This window comes from Phyllostomus discolor, chromosome 6 (assembly GCF_004126475.2).
Source record: "Phyllostomus discolor isolate MPI-MPIP mPhyDis1 chromosome 6, mPhyDis1.pri.v3, whole genome shotgun sequence".
NCBI lineage: Eukaryota > Metazoa > Chordata > Mammalia > Chiroptera > Phyllostomidae > Phyllostomus > Phyllostomus discolor.
The window spans coordinates 163,858,626-163,876,558 of NC_040908.2; the positions used below are offsets into that span (position 1 = coordinate 163,858,626).

Consider the following 17,933-nt stretch of genomic DNA (forward strand, 5'->3'; position numbering starts at 1 on the left):
CCCACTAGGCCCCGGAGGCGCCCAGCTGAGCCCCACAAAAGGACTGGGAGGCGACTTTGCTTTTGGTTTATTGCCCCTCAGCAGGCAGCGGGAGTCAGGGCGCAGGCTGGGGCTGCCCGGCTCAGCCAGCGGGTCTATACAGTGTGTGCAGGGGTGCCGTTCGCCCCCTCCAGGGAAATGCGCGATCGGGAATGTCTCTAAGTCAAGGAAAAGTCAGGCCTTGGTCCTGAGGGGTCGAGTAAGGCGGGGCCATCCTGCAGGGTTGGTGGGTCCCGTCCCGCAGCGGTCAGACGTCAAGAGAGGAGGCTGGGGACAGAGACGGGGTTCGAGAAGGCGTGGCAGGTGCCAGTCCCGAGCCTCCGGCGCCCAGCACTCGCCACTGGAAGATGCTGGCGTCCTTGCCGCCCAGAGAGATGAGGTGCGAGTCATCGTGGGTGAACCGGACACTGGTCACGTGGCTACCATGCCCACCATACACGAGGCTCGGCGCCTAGGTTCGGGGGAAGGTGGAGTTGCGAAGGATGCGGAGTCCCGGTCCAGACGCTCCCTCCCCACCCCACCCCCCAGGTCCCAGGAGGCCTCACCTTGGCGCGAGCGCAGGGGTACTGGAAGAGGTGCACTTTGCAGAAGTCATCGGCCACGGCCACCACACGCTCGTTGTGGGAGCGGCACAGGGAGTTGATGTCGGTGCCATCCGAGCCGTCTGGCCACACGCCTAACACATCGGCTGGTCTCAGCCCAGCCTCCCTGCCGCCTCCACCCACAACCCAGAGCTTCACCGTTTCTGGCGCTCTGTTAGCCGCGGCCACCCACCAGCCACGTTCCAGACAATCCTTCCCAGGGAGGGCCGCCGGCCCGAGGGGCCTTCCTGGGCTGGACCTGCGGTTTCTTGACGCCCAGCATTCCAAGCCCAGGGCAGGCTCCACCTTGTCCCCCCATCCCCCTGCAGGATTCCACACCCCTGGACCCCTGCTCACCATAGACGTGGAAGCCCAGCACGCAGGTGTAGGTGGCCCATTCCCGGTCTCGGCTCTCATAGCGATTCCTCAGCAGCTTGCAGCCTCCAGCCACGTCCCCTGGGGAAAGGAAGCCCACCCAGCTCAGCCCTCTCCCAGCCGAGTGGAGAGGATGCTGGGAATGCAGCTTGCAGCCTGCAGCCACATCCCCCAGGGAGAGGTAGCCCACTCAGCTCAGCCCTCACCCTATCCTCCGTCGGGAAGCTACCAGGAAGGCCAGGTTGGTGAGACTGACTTGAAGCCAGGGCGTGTGATCTGGTCACCACTGTGGCCCTCAGCCCAAGGCAAAACGCAGCCCAATGTGCTTCCTGAGTTCCCCCTGAAGTTCTGCTAAGAGCTTCTCATCAGTTCCTGCTCCCTAGACAAGACGATCCCTCCCACACCGGCCCTGAGAAACTTTTCCTAAACAATCTTTTCTTGGTGTATTTTCAACTCGCTCAAATCCTCAGGGGAATGAAACATGGTGTGAAACTGAATGTGGTTTTTTCCCAAATCACAAAATTTCTCCTATGTGTAAAGGTCCGACTCTAACCCCTCTCCACCTCTCCCCTGACAGCTCCTCCCGGAGCTCCCCGCCTATCCTCCTTCATCCCCTCCCACCCAGGAGCCTCCCCACCCACAAACAGAACCCACCCCAATGGCCCTCTCCCCATGCCCACCCTATTGCCACTCACAGTAAAGGATCTCATAGTCCCCGGAATTGGACATGATGAAGTTCCCATCCTTGGACCAGTCAAGGTGAGTGATAAAGCTGGAGTGACCCTGGGAGCAAGGGTCAAGAGACTAAAAATAGAGCCCCCATTTCCCATCCCTCAAGCCCCCGTAGTGCATTGGACCCCCTGAGAAGCTCATCTGCTGTGGCAACACCCCACCCTACAACCCAGCTTTCTTACCACACAGCGGCCAAAGCGGCTGGACTTGGCACCATCACTGGAAACGCTATAGATGTAGATCATGTTGTCATGGGAACCAATGGCCAGGTATACCCCATCTACAAAGACAGTCACTCAGAGAAGGAAGGGCCAGGGACAGGTGTGGGGCCAGGGTGGGGGCGGCTCCCACCTGGGCTGTACCGAACCACTGAGAGCTGTTCATTGCCATCGGTGATGTCAGACACGATCTCTCTGGTCTCCGTGTCCAAAACCAGCCACCTGGCAGGGAGGGGTCGGAAAGCAGGTGTGAATATGCCTGTCCTGGGCCCCACGTTGACAAGCTGGAGAGACGAACACCCACAGAAAAGCTGTGGGGTAGACAGAAAGGTCCCCCGCTGCAGTCTTATGCTGGGAAGTGGGAAGGGGCTAAGGGGCAGATAAAAGCTGAGAGGCTTCTGATGCTGCCTGAGAAAGGAGTATGGGGCTGGGCTACAAGGGCCTTAAGAAGTCTGTAAACCTTTCACTTGTCTGTGTTAGCCTCCCCTCTGCCCCTCCCATCTCCGCCGCTTCTCTATCCTGAGCTGCCACCTCCTGCGCTCCCAGGCTTGGTGGGGAGAGTGGTTGGGGGAGGGTGTGCCGGCAGCAGCCGCAGGAGAGCAGGGGAAGGCTGGGCTGCAGGGAGAAGCACAGAGGAACAGGAAGGTGCAGTTGGGGCTCCTGAGCAGGCAGTAATCACGCTCCTTCACGCACGCACATGCACACACCCCACGACCAGGAACCCTTCCTTCCCTCCTGCTTCCCCCTGACTGCCTCTCACCTGCCTGTGTTCAGTCCTACGGCCACAACTGCCCCACTGGGGTGGAAGTCAGCACAGAGACCAGTCTCCTGGGAGGGGAGAGAAGATGAATTCCAGAAAATGCCTTTCTAGCGAGGGAGCCAAGACAGACACCTTGTCATCTTGGTAACGTCAAAGCCACCTCCTCCCAACGGGGAGACAGGAAGAGGGGCAGTACACCTGGGGTGCAGGCACGGTTTCGCTAGAGACCAAACAGGAGGTGATATTCAAAATATTTAACAACCAGAACGGAGGCTCCCAGCTGGGTCGGAGATCAACCACCAGCGGCTGAATCAAGGGAGCGAGGGGTACTGGAGGCATCAGCACAGAAGGATGAACGTTTCGGTAGCCATACCAGTACAAACCGGCTGCTTCTGGGAAGCAGAAGGGACAGGGATATTGGGGAAGTAGCAGTGGCCACAGGAGTCACTGTGGTTGTGGCACTGGGGATCCAGGGGCTCAGGGCTCTACCTTGAGGTCGATGCTCCAGGCCAGCGCATGGCTCTCCCCATCCCACAGGCAGAGCTGCCTGTCGTGGCCGCAGGTGAGGAAGCGGTTCTGGAAGGGATGTGTGCACAGCCCCCACAGCTCGTCCGTGTGGCCCTGCGGCAAGGCCAAGGCGTGCGCCATCACCTCTGCCCCTCCCCAACGGCTCCCCTCTCTCTCCTCCCAAGAGCCCTTGGCCCCCCAACCTGGATCACAGGGGAGAAGCCCTGGGCCAGATCTCCTCTCAGCAATGCGTTCTTCGTGGTTCCCACCAGCAGCTCAGAGCCCGGCCCCTCGGCAATGGCCCGCACAGCCCCAAAGTGTTCCGGAATCTGCAGAGGGGGAGCAGAAAGTCAGGGGCCTGCCCTGACCGGCGTGGCTCGGTGGGTTGGGAGGCGCCCCACACAGTGAAAAGTCGCTGGTTGGATTCACAGTTGGGGCACATGCCTCGGTTGCAGGCCAGGTCCCCAGCTGGGGGCTTGTGAGATGTTTCTCTCCCTCCTCCCTCCCTCCCCTCTCTCTACGAATAAATAAATATTTTTTAAAAGAAAAGAAGGAAGTTAGGGCCCCACCGGCCATTCCTCTTTCCCCTCCCTGCTTCAACCCCTGCCCAGCCCTCACCTCAGCCTCCTGGAGGGCCACCAAACCGGGCCCCCACTGCACCAGCCGGCGGTCCCGCCCGCCACCGCTCAGCACAGTCCCGTCCCGCCGGAGACACAGGGCAAAGATGGAACCTTCATGAGCGTGGGCCTGGGCCACAATCCCATAGGTCTCTGTGGGCAAAGTCCTGCACAGGTCAGGCTCTTGGGGTGCAGGGAAGTGGGGAACAGGAGCAGTCTAAGACAGTCACACTAAAGTAATAGGTCCCAGCCGTGGAGCCCACTGATGACCATTTCTGATCCTTGGCTATTATTCTCCCCAGTTCACAGGCTGGACAACTGAGACTCAAAGAAGCGAGGTAACTTCCTAAAGGCCCATTGGTGGCAACACTGGGATTTGAACCCAGGGTCTGGCAGACCCCAAAGCCTCAGCCCTTTATTCTCTGCCATGCCACCCCCTACCTTTTGAGATGGGCCCACAGAGAACTGTCAACTCCCATGGACCCTCTAGGGTACTAGACTTCCCAGGCGCCACCCTCAGCCACATACCTTTGGCCCCGCCCCTGCCTGGGGTCTTGGAATCTGACAGGCTCCGCCCCCAGGTGAGAATGTTCCCCTCTGAGTCGCCAGTGAGAATGTCTCCATCCGGGAGGAACACAAAGCAAGGGATAAACTTGGGTTTCTTGTATTTCTAGGGGAGAGAAGGGGTCAAGAGATAGGGCAAAGACCAAAAGTCCCAGGATGGTTGGGAGTTGAGCAGCATTAGGGTCTGCGGTCCTCAGACCAATATTTCCATCTGCGCTCTGCCCTCCCTCCACCACCCTGGCCCCATCCACACTCACCCCAAAGACACCCTGTTTCCGGGTGAGGGCCCCATTCCCAGGAACCCCCACTCCACCGCTCCAGTTCCAGAAGTGGACATGGGATTTCCCACTGGTGACAATGCAGCTGCTGTCACGAGGGCTGAAGCCCACAGCCAGGACGGAGTCGTTCGTGCTCTGAAGGGAAGACACTGGGTTCAGCCACCCCGAGCCCTGAGCACCCTCACTCCACTCGGCTCTCCTCACCCGCACCTGACAGCTGGTCTGCGGAAGTCCAGAAACCCCAGGGTGCCCCTCCTTCCAGACCCCGGTCCCCTAAGAGCACTGCTCCTGGCCACTCATGATTAGTCACCCAATTGCCTAACATTATCTCCTGTGAGCTCAGAACTTCCATAGTCCCCATTTCACAGCCTCGGAGAGGCTGGGTAAGCCTGGACTCTCTGCACCCCACTGCTCCCGCCCCCAGCCCTCGGCGCCCCGCAGGCCGCCCGCACTCCTCACCTTGATCTCAGCCAGCTTCGCGCCCCGACTGCAGTCCCACACGGACAGCATGTGCTCGTTGGAGTCATCCACCACGCACAGAAAAGCGCCCTGGTCCTGCAGACGGCACGCATTGCGGGGGCTGAGTGACAGCTAGCGGCTCGGGAGCCCATGGTCATTAAGCAAGGGACGCGTGACAGGTCGGGAGGGAAGCAGTGGACACGTGTCCCTCTCTCAGGAGAACCGCCAGGGGCCGGGGCGGGGTTCAGGAGGGCCAGTGTGAGGCTTCCTGGTGGAGTGCGAGAAGGGGGGTCTAGAGGCTTTGGGGCCAGCTCACCACGACGGAGAAGGCCAGGGCCCCCACACCCCGCTCGAAGGCCCCCAGTCCAATCTCCTGCAGCTTCAGCAGCGTCTCCGAGTCCCAGACGTGAACCACAGGCTGTAAGGGCTGGAACGAGAGAAGCGGTCGGGGGGTGGGGGGTGTGTGAGGGACAGCTGGGCGGAATTTCATCCTGGCTGCCTGCGTTTGGTTTTGCCCTTACCTTCCCATCCTTATCCACTCCAGCTGTCTGTCCTGAGGCCACGCGAACACCGTCAGGGTGAACGGCCAGGCTAGGTAGGGGAGAAGGCACTCTGAGGAAGGGGGAGGGTCGCCCGAGACCACCCAGGACACCGCTATGCTTGCAGGGCTGCAAGACAACTCCTCTCTCTCCGGCTCCTCCACGCCTGCCCAACCCCCTTTCCTGCCAAGCCCATCGACCCCAGGCCTAGAGCTCCCCACTCCCCGTCCCTGGGACCCTCACCATCGAACGCAGTCCGTGTGCCCCCGGTAATGTCTCTGGCCGCCACCTCCAGGACCCCCTGGGCCTCCCCCGGGCCGGTACAGCACCACCACACAGGCGATAAAGTAGACCACCTCCCCAGAACGCAGCACAAACAGATTAGAACGGGAGTCACGACCCCTGTACCCATAGCTGGAGCGGGGAACCACGGTCAAGGAAAGGGTCAGAGAGAGGGCGGGGTGAAGAAGCAAGGAGGACAGGGCTTCTGGCTGGCAGGGCCATGGGCAGAGGATAGCGAGGGAGGGAGGATTCAGAGTTCCCTGTCCCTGCAGACCCAGGAAGAAACCATAAAGAAGAAGGCAGGGGTGTCCCAAGATGGGAAAAATGGTTCCCACGGGCTGGGAGGGGCAGGATACACCCAGTCAAGGCTGAGGGTCTCCGGGGGTGGGCCGCTGGGCAGCTCCTCAAGGCTGCGGATGCCAGATGGGATGTACATGGTAATTGGGCGGCCTCGAAGGAACATCTTCACTGAGATGCCTTCTACAGAGAAAAGGGGGGGGGGGGGTCAACCGCCACCCTGCAGCCTCCCTCCAGGAAAACCAGAGCAGAACTCTACCCACCAGGCCTGACGGGTACCCCCAAAGTAGGTCCTGGGGCTCTAGCCCAAATCCTAACTGTCTCATCCAAATTCTTCCAGATGCTTCTGCGCTTACCTAAATTGTAATTGCTCCTCCGAGATCCAGGACCCCCAGGGCTGGAGAGGGGGTCTTTCCCCCCACGGCTGTTGGGAAGAGAAAAAGGCATCAGGACTGGGGTCAGGTCCCAAGACCTAACAGTGGAGGGGCAGAGCACAGGAAGGGCGGCGCTGCTGCAGGGACCAGGGTCACCTCTGCAGGCTCTAGTTGGCATTCTGGGCATTTAGGGCCCTAGAGCAGATGGGGACTTTCAGCTCCATTTAAGAAATGGGGAGACGGGGGGCTAAAGGGCTGAGCGCCCAGCACAAGGCACAAAGCCGTGCGGGGTGACAGGGAGGAGCCCCTTCCCCCAGACCCCCAGGGCTCGGGCTGTGGGCCTTTCCATTTCCCCCGTCTACAAAACAGGACGGGAGTGACTCCCGGAAGGCACAGCAGCCCTGCCTTTCAGAGATCTAGGAGGTAAACAAGAAAAATCCTTATCTCTCCAGGGGAAAGTGAGCATTCCACACGTCACTGTCATCAGATAATTATAGGGTGGTACTACCTCTCCGCAGAATAAAGGAGAGACCAAGGATAGGACTAGAATGAGCACTCAGATGTCCTGGGGCCTTTAGGCACTCTGAAACAACTGTGCTCAGCCACTAGGATTTCTCCTTTCTCTCTAAAAGTAAAATCTGGTAAATTGGAGGAGGGGGCAACTGAAACTCTGAGAACAGTCATCCATGGAAATCACGGAGGCTTTGGAGAAAGCCTCTTGGAATCTCAGGAGGTGCATTACCAGATGGTAGAAAGGGCGAGGGAGTTAAGTCCGGAAGAGTTAAGTTCAGATCCTGCCTCTAGCTGTGTGACCCCAGGCAAACGACTTACCCTCTCTGAGCCTGCTTCCTCACCTGGACAATGAACAGCATGAGACCACCTACCCCCCAAGGATGTCGTGGGACTGAATGAGATGGAGGAGGTCGAGGATTTAGCCCAGTGCCCGGTACACAGCAGGCGCCCCAGGAGTGCTTGTTCCTTTCTTCCTGTTGGGCAACGAGGTCCCCCCACCCCACCGAGGGAAGCGAGTGAGGGATGAGGAAAGCCAAGAGCCTGAGCCTGGGGTGGGGCAGGTCGGGGGAGCCTCGCCCACCTCTCCGTGCTCCCTGACCGCAATAACAGGTTGGCCGAGGAAGCTGCCTTCCGGGAGAGTTTCTGTCGAGGCCGCTCGGAGGGGGACGAGGAGGAATTTCTCCGCACCCTGATGGGGGGAGCATAGCGAGCAGGTGAAGGTCACCGCCCCTACTCGCGCCCCCGGTGCTCCCACCCCTCCCAGCCTCCGCCACAGGGCACTCACGAGTCAGCGCGCTGTGGGGTCTGTACAAGCCTGAGAATACTGGGGGAGCCAATGCCCCCAGGGGAGCCAGTGCCACTGCTGCTGCTGCCCCCTCCTTCAGACTGGGTCCCGCTGGGCTCTTCGCTGCTCCCCTGAGGGGCCGGGGGCCCATTGCTCAGGCCAGGGGTTCCGGGGGATGGCTCCGTCTCCACCTCTGTCTCCGTCTGGGTGCCTCGGCTCACCACGGAGGGGCTGCACGAGGGTGGCAGTCCCGGGGGGGCTGCAGGGCTGCCGAGGGGACAGTGAATCAACCCGATGCCCTTTGAGGTTCCGAGAAGGAGGAGGAGAGGGTGTGACAACATGCAAACCTGTCCCTCGGAGGAGCTATCCTGCCAGAGTCCTGCAGGGAGGTTGGGGGCGCCTGCAGCCGCAGCAGGCGAAGGGCTTCTGCCAGGGCCGCCTTTACCAGCTCCATCTCCTTCTCCTGCACCTGAAGCCGCCGGCTCAGGGACTGCAGGGCCTCCTGAGCAGGGCCCTCACCTGGGGAAGGGGCAAGGAGCACTCAGAAGGTACCGCCACCTGGGGAGTGCGTCGCGGTGATTCTTTCTGCCCCCAACATTGCATCTGTCCGATCGGACTGCCCCCTGAAAGCAGCCCCAGGCTGGAAGGCTTGCTCAGAGGGGAGGAGACCAGTGGTGGAGGATCAAGGGCCTCCTTCTGGCAGGGCAGGCAAAGAGGCTGGCAAAGCTCCTTTCCTGCTGCCGTCCCAGCCTCCGCAAAGGCAGGGTGTACCATGGAGTATGGGGGGCGGGGGGGGGGGATATGGAGCACTGCCGAGGGACGTGGGAACCACCGCGGGAGCCGCAGTACTGGTGAGGGACGCGACAGGGCCCACCCCACAGCAAGCTCGGGTCTCAGGGGAAAGCACAGAAACTGAGCAGGCAGCACGGGGACAGAATGGGGGACACAAGAGTACAGTCATTCTGGGGACTCAAGGGACCAGGAAAAGAAATCTAGAATGACAGGCAAGAGCACCAGTGGAGACAGAGCCATAGGGAAGGTCCTAAGGTAACCGTGGGAGTCAAAAGTAAAAAGACCCAAAATACCAGCAGAAGAGGCCCAGAGTAACACAGGAGACAGGGAAACATCGAGGTGCCCTGAGGAACATGGGGTGGGGGTGGGGGTAGGACGAGGTTGGCTAAGTCCGAAATGACAGTAGTAGGACCCAAGTAACTACGGAGAGCGACCTGAGGAACAGTGGAGGATGCTCAGAGCCCCTGGGTCCGTGGAGCACGCGGGGACGCCACTAGACGGCCGGCAGGCGCTAGCAGCGCCTGACCCACCGGCTGGGCGCTCCGGGAAGGGGCACGCCGCCCACACCCGCCCCGTACTCACCGGGCCCCCCGGCCCCGTCCATCCTGCCCCCGGGCTTGCTCCGAGCGGCAGCGGCGGAGGAGGCGTCTAAGCCGCGGGGACCATGGCCAGGGAGAGGGGAAGGGGAAGCACCCCAGGCACGCGCGCAAAAGTGCCGTGCCACCCCCCGGGGGCGCTGTCGGGCTCGGGGAAAGGTCCTGGAGGGGGCGGGGGATGCAGTCTTCGGGGCCCGCTGGGGCCTCGGACTCTCCCGGGGCCGCTCTCGGCTCCCGGGGGTGGGTTGGCGGGGCCGTCCCGGGCCCCAGCGCCGCAGCACAAACAGGCGCCGGACGCGGAGCCGCCAGGAAGCGCGGGAGGGGGGGCGGGACAAGGGGGGGCCGGGCAGCCTGGTAACCCCTCCCTGTCCGGGCCCCGCGGCTCAGCACGGGGCGGGACCAACCCGCTGACCCCCTGGCCCTAGTCCGGCCTCCGCCCTCCGGGCCCTTCCGGGATCTCCGCCCCCGGACTCCCTGGGGACACCCTAGGGAGCCGGGTCCTTTGGGTCTCCCTGCCCCCTAGCCCCTAGCCCCTCGGGGGCTAAGCCGACCAGCCCCACCCCTCTTCCGGGAGGGGCCCGGAGGCGGGACTTTTCCTGAGGGGCAAGGCCAAGGCATCCCGAATTGGGGCAGGCAGAGGGGATAGGGCTGCAGGTTATTAAACTGGGGTGGGAGGATTCCCAGGGTATTGGGGTCAGGGTGGCATTAGCCCAGCTCGAGCCGGGCTGAGCTGACTCAGCATCGTGCCCCGGCCAACCGGTCCCTGACAACCCTGCTCTTCCCTGGGCAGAGATGGGAGATGGCGCCCGTGCTGCCCCTGGTGCTGCCCCTCCAGCCCCGGATCCGTCTGGCACAGGGGCTCTGGCTCCTCTCCTGGCTACTGGCGCTGGCTGGTGGCCTCACTCTCCTGTGTAGCGGGCACCTCCTGGTCCAGCTTTGGCACTTCCGCACTTTCTTGGCTCCCTCCTGCCCGTTCTCTGCCCTGCCCCAGGTTGCCCTGGCAGCTGGTGCAGTGGCTCTGGGCACCGGACTGGTGGGTGCAGGAGCCAGCAGGGCCAGTCTGGATGCAGCTCAATACCCTCCCTGGCGAAGGGTCCTGGGCCCACTGCTGGTGGCTGGTACTGCAGGAGGTGGAGGGCTCCTGGTCCTCGCCCTGGCACTAGCCCTGGCTTTACCTGGGAGTCTGGACGCAGGGCTGGAGGAAGGCCTGGGGGCTGCCATGGCTCACTACAAGGACACTGAGGTGCCAGGACACTGTCACGCCAAACGGCTGATGGATGAGCTGCAGCTGAGGCACCACTGCTGTGGGCGCCACGGGTACAAGGATTGGTTTGGGGTCCAGTGGGTCAGCAGCCGTTACCTGGATCCCAATGACCAGGACACAGTTGAGTGAGTGACTCGCTTCTTTCCTCTCCACCCTCCTTCTCCTCCTCCATCCCTTAAAACCCCACCTCACCCACACGGGCAATAAATAGGGCACAGTGATTGAGGGAATGGGTTACGGCTCGGCCATTTCTTAGCTGTGTGACCCAGAGCATGTTACCAAACTCCTCTGGGCCCTTTCCTCATGCGTAGCACGAAGATAATAATAGCACCCACCTTACAGAGTTGCTGTGAAGACAAATGAATTATGCATGCCTGGCACAGAGCAAAGCAGTCAGTAAATGTCTTCCTCTCATTTCTCCCTTCTCAACTCCTGTGCCCTGAAGCTTCTCCCCGAGGCCTCTGTCTCCAGACCGAGACACCTCCCTGACACCCCCACCCCTCCCTTTGCAGCCGGATCCAGAGCAATGTGGAAGGCCTATACCTGATGGACGGAGTCCCTTTTTCCTGCTGCAACCCCCACTCCCCCAGGCCTTGCCTGCAAACCCGGCTCTCAGACCCCCACGCCCACCCCCTCTTCGATCCCCGTCAGCCCAACCTAAACCTCTGGGCCCGAGGATGCCACGGGGTGCTGCTGGGGCACCTGCAGGGGTTGGCGAGCACGCTGGGCAGCATGCTGGCTGTCACCTTCCTGCTGCAGGTGAGTCAGCAAAGTGGCTGCGGCCTCCCTCCATCTGGGCCTCTGACTCTGGGGCCCCTGGAAATGCTGAGCCTCACTGACCTCCTTCCCCTTTCTCTCCCCAGACCCTGGTGCTCCTGGGCCTGCGGTACCTGCAAACAGCACTGGAGGGGCTGGGAGGGGTCATCGATGGGGAAGGAGAGACCCAGGGCTACCTTTTCCCCGCTGGGCTGCGAGACATGCTGAAGACAGTGTGGCTGCTGGGAGCGGCCGCCCACAGGCCAGCACCTGAGGAGTCCCCTCCAGAAGAGGCACCTCCCAAGGAGGATCTACCTGAGGCCTAGTGGCCTGGAGCTTGGGGCAGCGATTGGGGGAGGTCGGGGAAGGGGTGGACAAGACCGGAGACCTCACAACTCTTTTACCAGGGCCCCTGTGGGGCAGGGGGTGGTCCCTGGGGTGAGAGGGGTTCGGAATAATCAGTGAGCCGACTGAGGAGAAACTCGGGGTCCTAGGGCCTAGCCCCTGTGGCCAGAACCACCCAGAAACAGAAAATAGGGTGATGGGAAAGTGGCACGGGAAGGGCTGGAGACTGCTTCTGGTGTGCGGATGCAATAAAGCTCTTGGACTGAAGCCATTGATCTTTCTCTTCGAGGGGATGGGGGCCCTCGGAGAAGTGCTTTCTGCCTGAGCCGGAAGCCAGGGCGCCAAGGTTTGGACCCAGTAAGAATCAGAATGCAAGAGCCGGACTTGCGAGATGAGAAAAAAAACAGAGGCCCCTCCAGATTGAGATGTTTTTATTCTGTGGAGGTAGGAAGGGGTTAGCATGCTCAGGTGGGGAGGGTCCAGCCCAGCTCCTCCAGCCCCCCAGTGCATGCCCAGCCCCAATAAGTTACCCAGTTACTCAGCTGCCCTCCCTCCTGAGTCTTTCTGTCCTTTTGCTCCGCCCCAGACAGGGCCAACCAGGCTCAATACAAGGGCTGCTTGTCCCCAGCTTGTGGGCAGTGCCACATGGCAGGGTGAGGGAGGGGGAAAGCAGCTGGGCCACGCCCTAGGGCTTGCAATGGCAGAGGGACAGGGCCACCCTGGCTCTGAGGGGTCAGGACTTGGAAAACCACATCCTGGGCAGGCCGGGGGCCCAGGCCCACAGGGCTGTGCCTGATGAGGCTGTAGTCGGGGCGGGATGTCCATCACACCTCCACGGCTGGGTCTGAGCCTCGGCCCTGCCGCTGCAGCTGCTCCTCCTGCTTCATCTTGGGCTTCTCCGTCCGCGTATGCCACACCAGAACCTGTGCCAGGAGGGCTGCCATTAGAGCCAGGCCCAGCCACAGCCGGGACTCCGGGGCCCTGAGTGAGGCCGCGTTCTCCAACCCCCTCCGCACACACACTCAGCGTTGGCTGCCGAGTGTGAAGGGCAGGCTGGAGGCGAGCCTCTGTGCCTCCAGAACGGGGCCTTCATCCCTCCGCCTCTCTGGGCCACACGGGTTCCCAGGACTCTGGAAGGCAGAGTAGCAGGACACCGCTTTTTCTGCTGGCTCCCCACTTCCCCTTCAGGAGAGTAAGCAAGGTTGTAGCTGAGTTCTGGAGGGTCCTTCCTGGTTCCAGCACCTGCCCTTCGATGCCCCTCCCCAGGGCCTCCCTCCACTTCTCCCATCACCTGCCCACCCCAGAGCTACTTGACCCACCTCCGCCCCCTTACCCGAGTGCAGTTGGCCGCCCGTGGCTCCAGGTCCTTGGGATCCACGAGGTGGCTCAGGAAACTGCTCTCCAGATGGCCCCGGGGAGCCGTGGCATCAAACTGGGCATTGGGCTTAGCCAACAGCAAGGGCAGGGCGACCGCAAATCCCGCCATATCCATCGGGAAGGGCCGGGTGGGCTCCCACGCCGTGTGGAAGCCCACAACCCGGCCATCCTGCACCCGAGGGCCCTCGAATCGCAGGCCGCCCACCAGCCCCACAGGCCACACTGACACACCACGGGTCCAGCGCATCTAACAGAGGTCAGGAGACAAGAAAGAGAGAGGGGGTGGTCCAGGGGCAGGGGAGCAGCACGAAGGACCACTTGGGTCACTCTCCTCCATGTTCCCCCCTCCTCACCCAACAGCCTAGAGCAACCAGGGTAACCAAGGCAACAGAGAAAGCTGGGCCACCCAGCCTTTCCCAGACCCATCCCAGAGCTCACCTCCTCAAAGAGTTCCCGGCTGTAGGTGTTGTCATCATCAGCAAAGTACACAACTCCCCGGGTCCCTGGGGGAGGTGGGTCCTTCTCGCCCCCTATGGCGCCCCTTCCAGTCCGGAGCCAGTCCAGAGCCCTGTTCCGTTGCTCTACACCACGGGGACGAACCCAGCCTGGCTCGCCCTCCCGGAGCCGCTGGGCCTTGGGAGTAAGGACCGCCAGGTGTGTGAAGAGGAGGCCAGAGGCAGCCAGCAGCCCCGAGACCAGTGGGGTAGGGCCCTCGGCATCCTCCACCAGCAGCCAATGCAGCCGGGGCACCAGACTCAGAGTCTGGGACAGCCGCACCAGCTCTGCCTTCTGCACCAGCCTGCGGAGGGGGAAGATGCAGCAGGAGGGAAAGGGGTGGACACCATCTGCCCACTCCGGCTAGCAGACATAGCTTCTTCCGAACCACTTCTAGCATCCCCACGGCCTTTCCCCAACCAATCCCCAACTCTTTCTCGCCTGTCAACTTCACACTGACACTCACCTGCCCTGTTCTTCCAATCATGCCTGTCACCCACCTCAACCCCAACCCTGTGGGGGACTATAAGCAAAGGGTCCAGCCTTTGGAACCAGACAGATCTGGGTTCGAAGGCTAGGTGTCTAATTAGGCGAGGCATCTGGGGAAAATGGCTCACTCTCCCCAAGTCTCAGTTTCCTGGGCTGCAAAATGGGGATAACAGTGCTCTAAAACAATGTTGATTTAAAGGTTAAATGACGATTTTCTAACGCACCAGTAGGACCAGCTTCTTTTCCTCCTGTGCTTGGGTTTCCAGGCAGAGGAATTCAGAGGAGGCCCTTGACTCACTCCCCTCCAGGGGAGGATGATTGGGGTTTGGACAAAGTACTGGGAAGTGTGGCCCAGTCTGCTCTAGGCTGCTTTGTTGTTCAGACTGGCCTGCCCGCCTGCCTGCCACAGGCTGGGTGGGGTGCATGTGTTGGGGGTGGGGGTTGGGGGGGACAGGGTCTAGCGTTGCCTGTGCCTAGGTGACTCAGCCACCTGATTCCAGGGAGCAATTAGCAGGCCCTTCCGCCGCTGCAGATCCAAAACCACAGTTCCCCACTTGGGTTTAATGTGAGTAATAAAGCTACATTTTAATTTTTTTTTGAAAGGTAAGGCACTGAGTTAGCACAGCACCTGGTAAGAGTAAACACACTGTAAATACTAGCATAACTATTTCTAGACCCTGGTATGACTATAGCACCAAGCCCTTTTCTACTTCAAGTTGGATAGGGGTTCTCAAACTTTCTCACCAAAGGATCCTCAAGGAGAGAGAGTGAACTCATTGGCAAGCTTCAAATTTCCTTGCAACTTTATTACCTTAAAATTAGTCAGGAATTTTGCATTCTACTTCATAGTACACCCCTGTCTCTTTTACTGGAAAATAACCATTTACACACACACACACACACACACACACACACACACACATCTCTGAGTAAAGATGTGGTTCATTTGTCCTGTCGTTTGGCATGCCCTAGTTTGAGGAACATTCCCCAGCCCAGTGCCGCCCCCAAATCTCCGCATCAACCCCAATCTCTGGGTCCATGCGGGCCTGTTGGGTGCACCAGAGCCCATACCTGGCATAGGTGGGGGTAACAACATAGATAGTAGGCAGGGCCTCAGGCTCAGGGGGCTGGGCAGGGGCAGGGACTGGCCGATGGAGGTCAGCTTGCAGCTGGGAAATCCTCAGATCCTTCTGCCGAAGCTGCTCTGCTGCTGCCCGCAAGGGAGGGAGGCAGTCACATGGCTGGCCTGGTCCCAGGAAGCAGGGATGGGAGCAGAGAATCACAGCATGTTCAGCATCCCAAAGGGCCATAATCTCATACAATTTAGCCAGGGCATCAACCTCCTTACGAGTCCGCTAACAGCCGTCTCTACACCTCTGGTGGTGGGCGACTCACTGGCTTCATTACCAGCCCCTCTCCAACTTCAACAAATTCCATCTGTGACAATTTTCATTTGGATATTGAGCTGATGATGTGCCTCCATCCTTTCTACCCGGTGGCTCTAACTGTGCCTTCTGCAGCCATAAAGAACAAGCCTCTCTCCCCCAAACAGGGCAGTCTTTCAAATACCCGAAGATCATGCAGTGGCCCTGTCTGGCAATCCCTGCATAAGAGGCAGAGTTCAATCTGCTCCCTTGGCTGTGCGACCAACGACTCATTAAATTTATCAATTCCATTATTGGGTAAATGTTTATTGAATGCTCTTCCTGAGGATGCATCAGGAAGCGAAGCAGTTATGACCCCTGTTCTGGTAGCGCTTTCACTTCAGTGGAGGGGGCAGTCACTAAGCAAAGAACGTTGCAAATTGTGCTAAGGGCGAAGAAGGAAGCCCACAGCATAGAGAATAAAAGAGAATCCGGGGAAAGAAACGTTCCTCTAGCTAAGGTGGTTAGGGAAGGCCTCTCTGAGGTGGTCACATCTGAGCTGAGACCTGAAGGATGAGAAAGAGGCAGCAGGAAAGAACTGGGGGAAAGGCACCGCAGGCAGAGGGAACAAGTTAAGAGCTTGAGCAATGAGCGTGCGGTTTTCGAGAAACTGTCACGAAGCCAGAGCGGCCGCAGCAGAGCGAGCGAGAGGGTTGGGAAAGTGGGTTCGAGAGGCAGACGGCGGCAGGATCCTGCGGGGCCCTGCACGCCCTGGGAAGGAGTCTGGCTTTCACCCGAGATGCGGCGGGAAGCCGCGGCGCGCTCCGGAGAAGGGAGTGCGCCCAGCAGCCGCAGAGGGCTGTCGGAGGGCCGAGCCGGATGAATGGTGTCTGCACTGGGGTTCGTCCCCAGGGCGGGAAGCACGGCGGCGGGCGCCTGCGGGCAGGCTCGCCGCACCCCCGCCCCGCCCCGCTCACCGAGCTGCACCAGCGCGTAGAGGAGGCCGGCGATCGACACCAGGAAGTAGGCGAGAAACACGTTCTTCAGCTTCAGCTTCATGGCCGTGCCGCCGCCGGCGTCCTGGCAGGCGGGGTCCCGCGGGGACAAGAGGTCCCCGCCCCCCCGCCGGACAGCCTGCAGGCCCCGCCCCTGCAGCGGCCCCGCCCCTTGCTCCGCCTTCCTCACGCGCTTCTAGACCAGCTCCCGGGAGCTGGGGCTGGCGAGCCCACCGGGGCCGACATCAGGTCTGTCTGCAACACCACCCCCTGCCCCGGTTAATTTCCGGTCCCATCGCCTAGTTCTGGGAACCTCGGGAGTGAGTGACGTCATATCCGGCGTGTCCAGCGTGCTGGGCCGGCAGTCAGAAGCCCGGTGGGAACACGTGGGAGCGACTTTGAGACCTTCCCCTTGAACTCCGAGTCATTGTGCCCAGGTTTTCTCCTTATATTCGTTCATCCATCCATCAGCCACAGCACCCAGTAACCATAGCTCAGTAAATACGTGTTACATGAATGGTGGAGATCTAGGGCCTGTCACGCGCCAGGCCTGAGTTCTAGGTCTGTCACATGTAATCCTCACTAAGATCCTAGGCGATAGATGGTATTGTCCTGTTTTACACCTAAGTAACGAAGGTTGACAGACGTTATGCAATTGCCATGGTGCAATTTTCTACATCTCTTCCGGATTGACTCCAGGTATCCTGACCCACATTTCTCAGATGACAATGGGGACCCGGGAGGGATGAGGTGCCAAGGCAGTGGGCTGTCTCCCAGATTGTTGAATGAAGTATCTCGTGCACCCCCGCACCGGTGGTGCACCGAGGTTGTGGATTTGATCCCTGGGGCAGGGTACTACAAGCATCAACCAATGTATGCATAAAGAAGTGGAACAACAAACCAAAGTTTCTCTCCCTCCCTCTCATAAATCAATTTTTTTAAGAAAAATATCTCCTGAGCTGAGGTATTCCATGAACACACCCCCTAACTCCTGAGGAGAGGCGGAGTTTTGCCACCACAAAATATGCCTTTTGGGTATATTTTTTAAAGATTTTATTTATTTATTTATTTATTCATTTATTTATTTAGAGAGGGGAAGGGAAGGAGAAAGAGAGGGAGAGAAACATCAGTGTGTGGTTGCCTCTCACAAACCCCCTACAGGGGACCTGGCCTGCAACCCAGACATGTGCCCTGACTGGGAATCAAACCAGTGACCCTTTGGTTCACAGGTTGCCTTCTCATGTGTGCCCCAACTGGGAACTGAACCCGTAACCCAGGCATGTGCCCTGACTGGGAGTAGAACCCGTGACCTTTCAGTTCATGGGACAACACTCCAACCAACCGAGCCACACCAGCCAGGACTCCATGATGTCTTGAATAGGTTTTTCAGTTTGAGCTACCTGGCCAAGCTGGTTATTTTTAAGAACCTGCAACCCTGGTGTATCAGGAGGATGCTCTAACCAACTGAGCTACTGAGCCAGGGCTCTAAGTGGTCTTTGTTAACAAATAACTAAAGAGCCTCCTACCCCCACCCTCACCCC

The 17,933-nt window shown here is 60.0% G+C and overlaps 3 protein-coding genes across 5 annotated transcripts; 1 reads left to right on the forward strand and 2 right to left on the reverse strand.

Moving 5' to 3' along the window:
* Positions 1-50: 50 nt before the first annotated feature.
* Positions 51-9,811, reverse strand: EML3 (EMAP like 3). Of its 3 annotated transcripts, none has more exons than XM_028516190.2 (22): positions 9,294-9,809; positions 8,267-8,438; positions 7,920-8,186; positions 7,716-7,823; positions 6,605-6,672; positions 6,308-6,431; positions 5,913-6,083; positions 5,652-5,721; positions 5,447-5,557; positions 5,131-5,226; positions 4,651-4,806; positions 4,358-4,499; positions 3,831-3,982; positions 3,416-3,541; positions 3,195-3,326; positions 2,706-2,773; positions 2,079-2,167; positions 1,910-2,007; positions 1,691-1,778; positions 978-1,076; positions 585-715; positions 51-490 (listed from the first exon to the last, which is right to left on the reverse strand). In XM_028516190.2, exons 1-22 carry the CDS (start codon positions 9,313-9,315, stop codon positions 287-289), a joined length of 2,694 nt encoding a protein of 897 aa, XP_028371991.1. In that variant the 5' UTR covers positions 9,316-9,809; the 3' UTR covers positions 51-286. The 3 variants fall into 3 exon arrangements, 2 of the variants coding, with proteins under 2 accessions (XP_028371991.1, XP_035885487.1); XM_036029594.1 differs by having other exon boundaries at positions 7,920-8,189; XR_004904028.1 differs by lacking the exon at positions 51-490 and having other exon boundaries at positions 1,910-1,955; positions 7,920-8,189; positions 9,294-9,811.
* Positions 9,812-9,987: 176 nt separating this feature from the next.
* ROM1 (retinal outer segment membrane protein 1) lies at positions 9,988-11,940 on the forward strand. Its single transcript, XM_028516565.2, has 3 exons — positions 9,988-10,696; positions 11,084-11,330; positions 11,435-11,940. Exons 1-3 carry the CDS (start codon positions 10,107-10,109, stop codon positions 11,651-11,653), a joined length of 1,056 nt encoding a protein of 351 aa, XP_028372366.1. The 5' UTR covers positions 9,988-10,106; the 3' UTR covers positions 11,654-11,940.
* A 146-nt stretch (positions 11,941-12,086) lies between these two features.
* On the reverse strand, positions 12,087-16,683 carry B3GAT3 (beta-1,3-glucuronyltransferase 3). Its single transcript, XM_028516056.2, has 5 exons — positions 16,375-16,683; positions 15,105-15,279; positions 13,488-13,848; positions 13,006-13,296; positions 12,087-12,595 (listed from the first exon to the last, which is right to left on the reverse strand). Exons 1-5 carry the CDS (start codon positions 16,454-16,456, stop codon positions 12,497-12,499), a joined length of 1,008 nt encoding a protein of 335 aa, XP_028371857.1. The 5' UTR covers positions 16,457-16,683; the 3' UTR covers positions 12,087-12,496.
* Positions 16,684-17,933: the final 1,250 nt, after the last annotated feature.

Bases quoted from the DNA above. Each gene is read 5' to 3' on its own strand.
- ROM1 (XM_028516565.2), top strand. From the start codon at position 10,107: ATGGCGCCCGTGCTGCCCCTGGTGCTGCCCCTCCAGCCCCGGATCCGT. The intron at 10,697-11,083 runs GTGAGTGACTCG...CTCCCTTTGCAG, and splicing joins AATGACCAGGACACAGTTGA to CCGGATCCAGAGCAATGTGG. The intron at 11,331-11,434 runs GTGAGTCAGCAA...TTCTCTCCCCAG, and splicing joins CTGTCACCTTCCTGCTGCAG to ACCCTGGTGCTCCTGGGCCT.
- B3GAT3 (XM_028516056.2), bottom strand. From the start codon at position 16,456: ATGAAGCTGAAGCTGAAGAACGTGTTTCTCGCCTACTTCCTGGTGTCG. The intron at 15,280-16,374 runs GTGAGCGGGGCG...TCCTGGGACCAG, and splicing joins CTACGCGCTGGTGCAGCTCG to GCCAGCCATGTGACTGCCTC. The intron at 12,596-13,005 runs GTAAGGGGGCGG...CTCCTGGCACAG, and splicing joins GGGCGGCCAACTGCACTCGG to GTTCTGGTGTGGCATACGCG.
- EML3 (XM_036029594.1), bottom strand. From the start codon at position 9,315: ATGGACGGGGCCGGGGGGCCCG. The intron at 6,084-6,307 runs GTATCCTGCCCC...TCCCCGCTCCAG, and splicing joins ACCCTCAGCCTTGACTGGGT to CTATGGGTACAGGGGTCGTG. The intron at 716-977 runs GTGAGCAGGGGT...CCGATGTGTTAG, and splicing joins GCTGGGCTTCCACGTCTATG to GCGTGTGGCCAGACGGCTCG.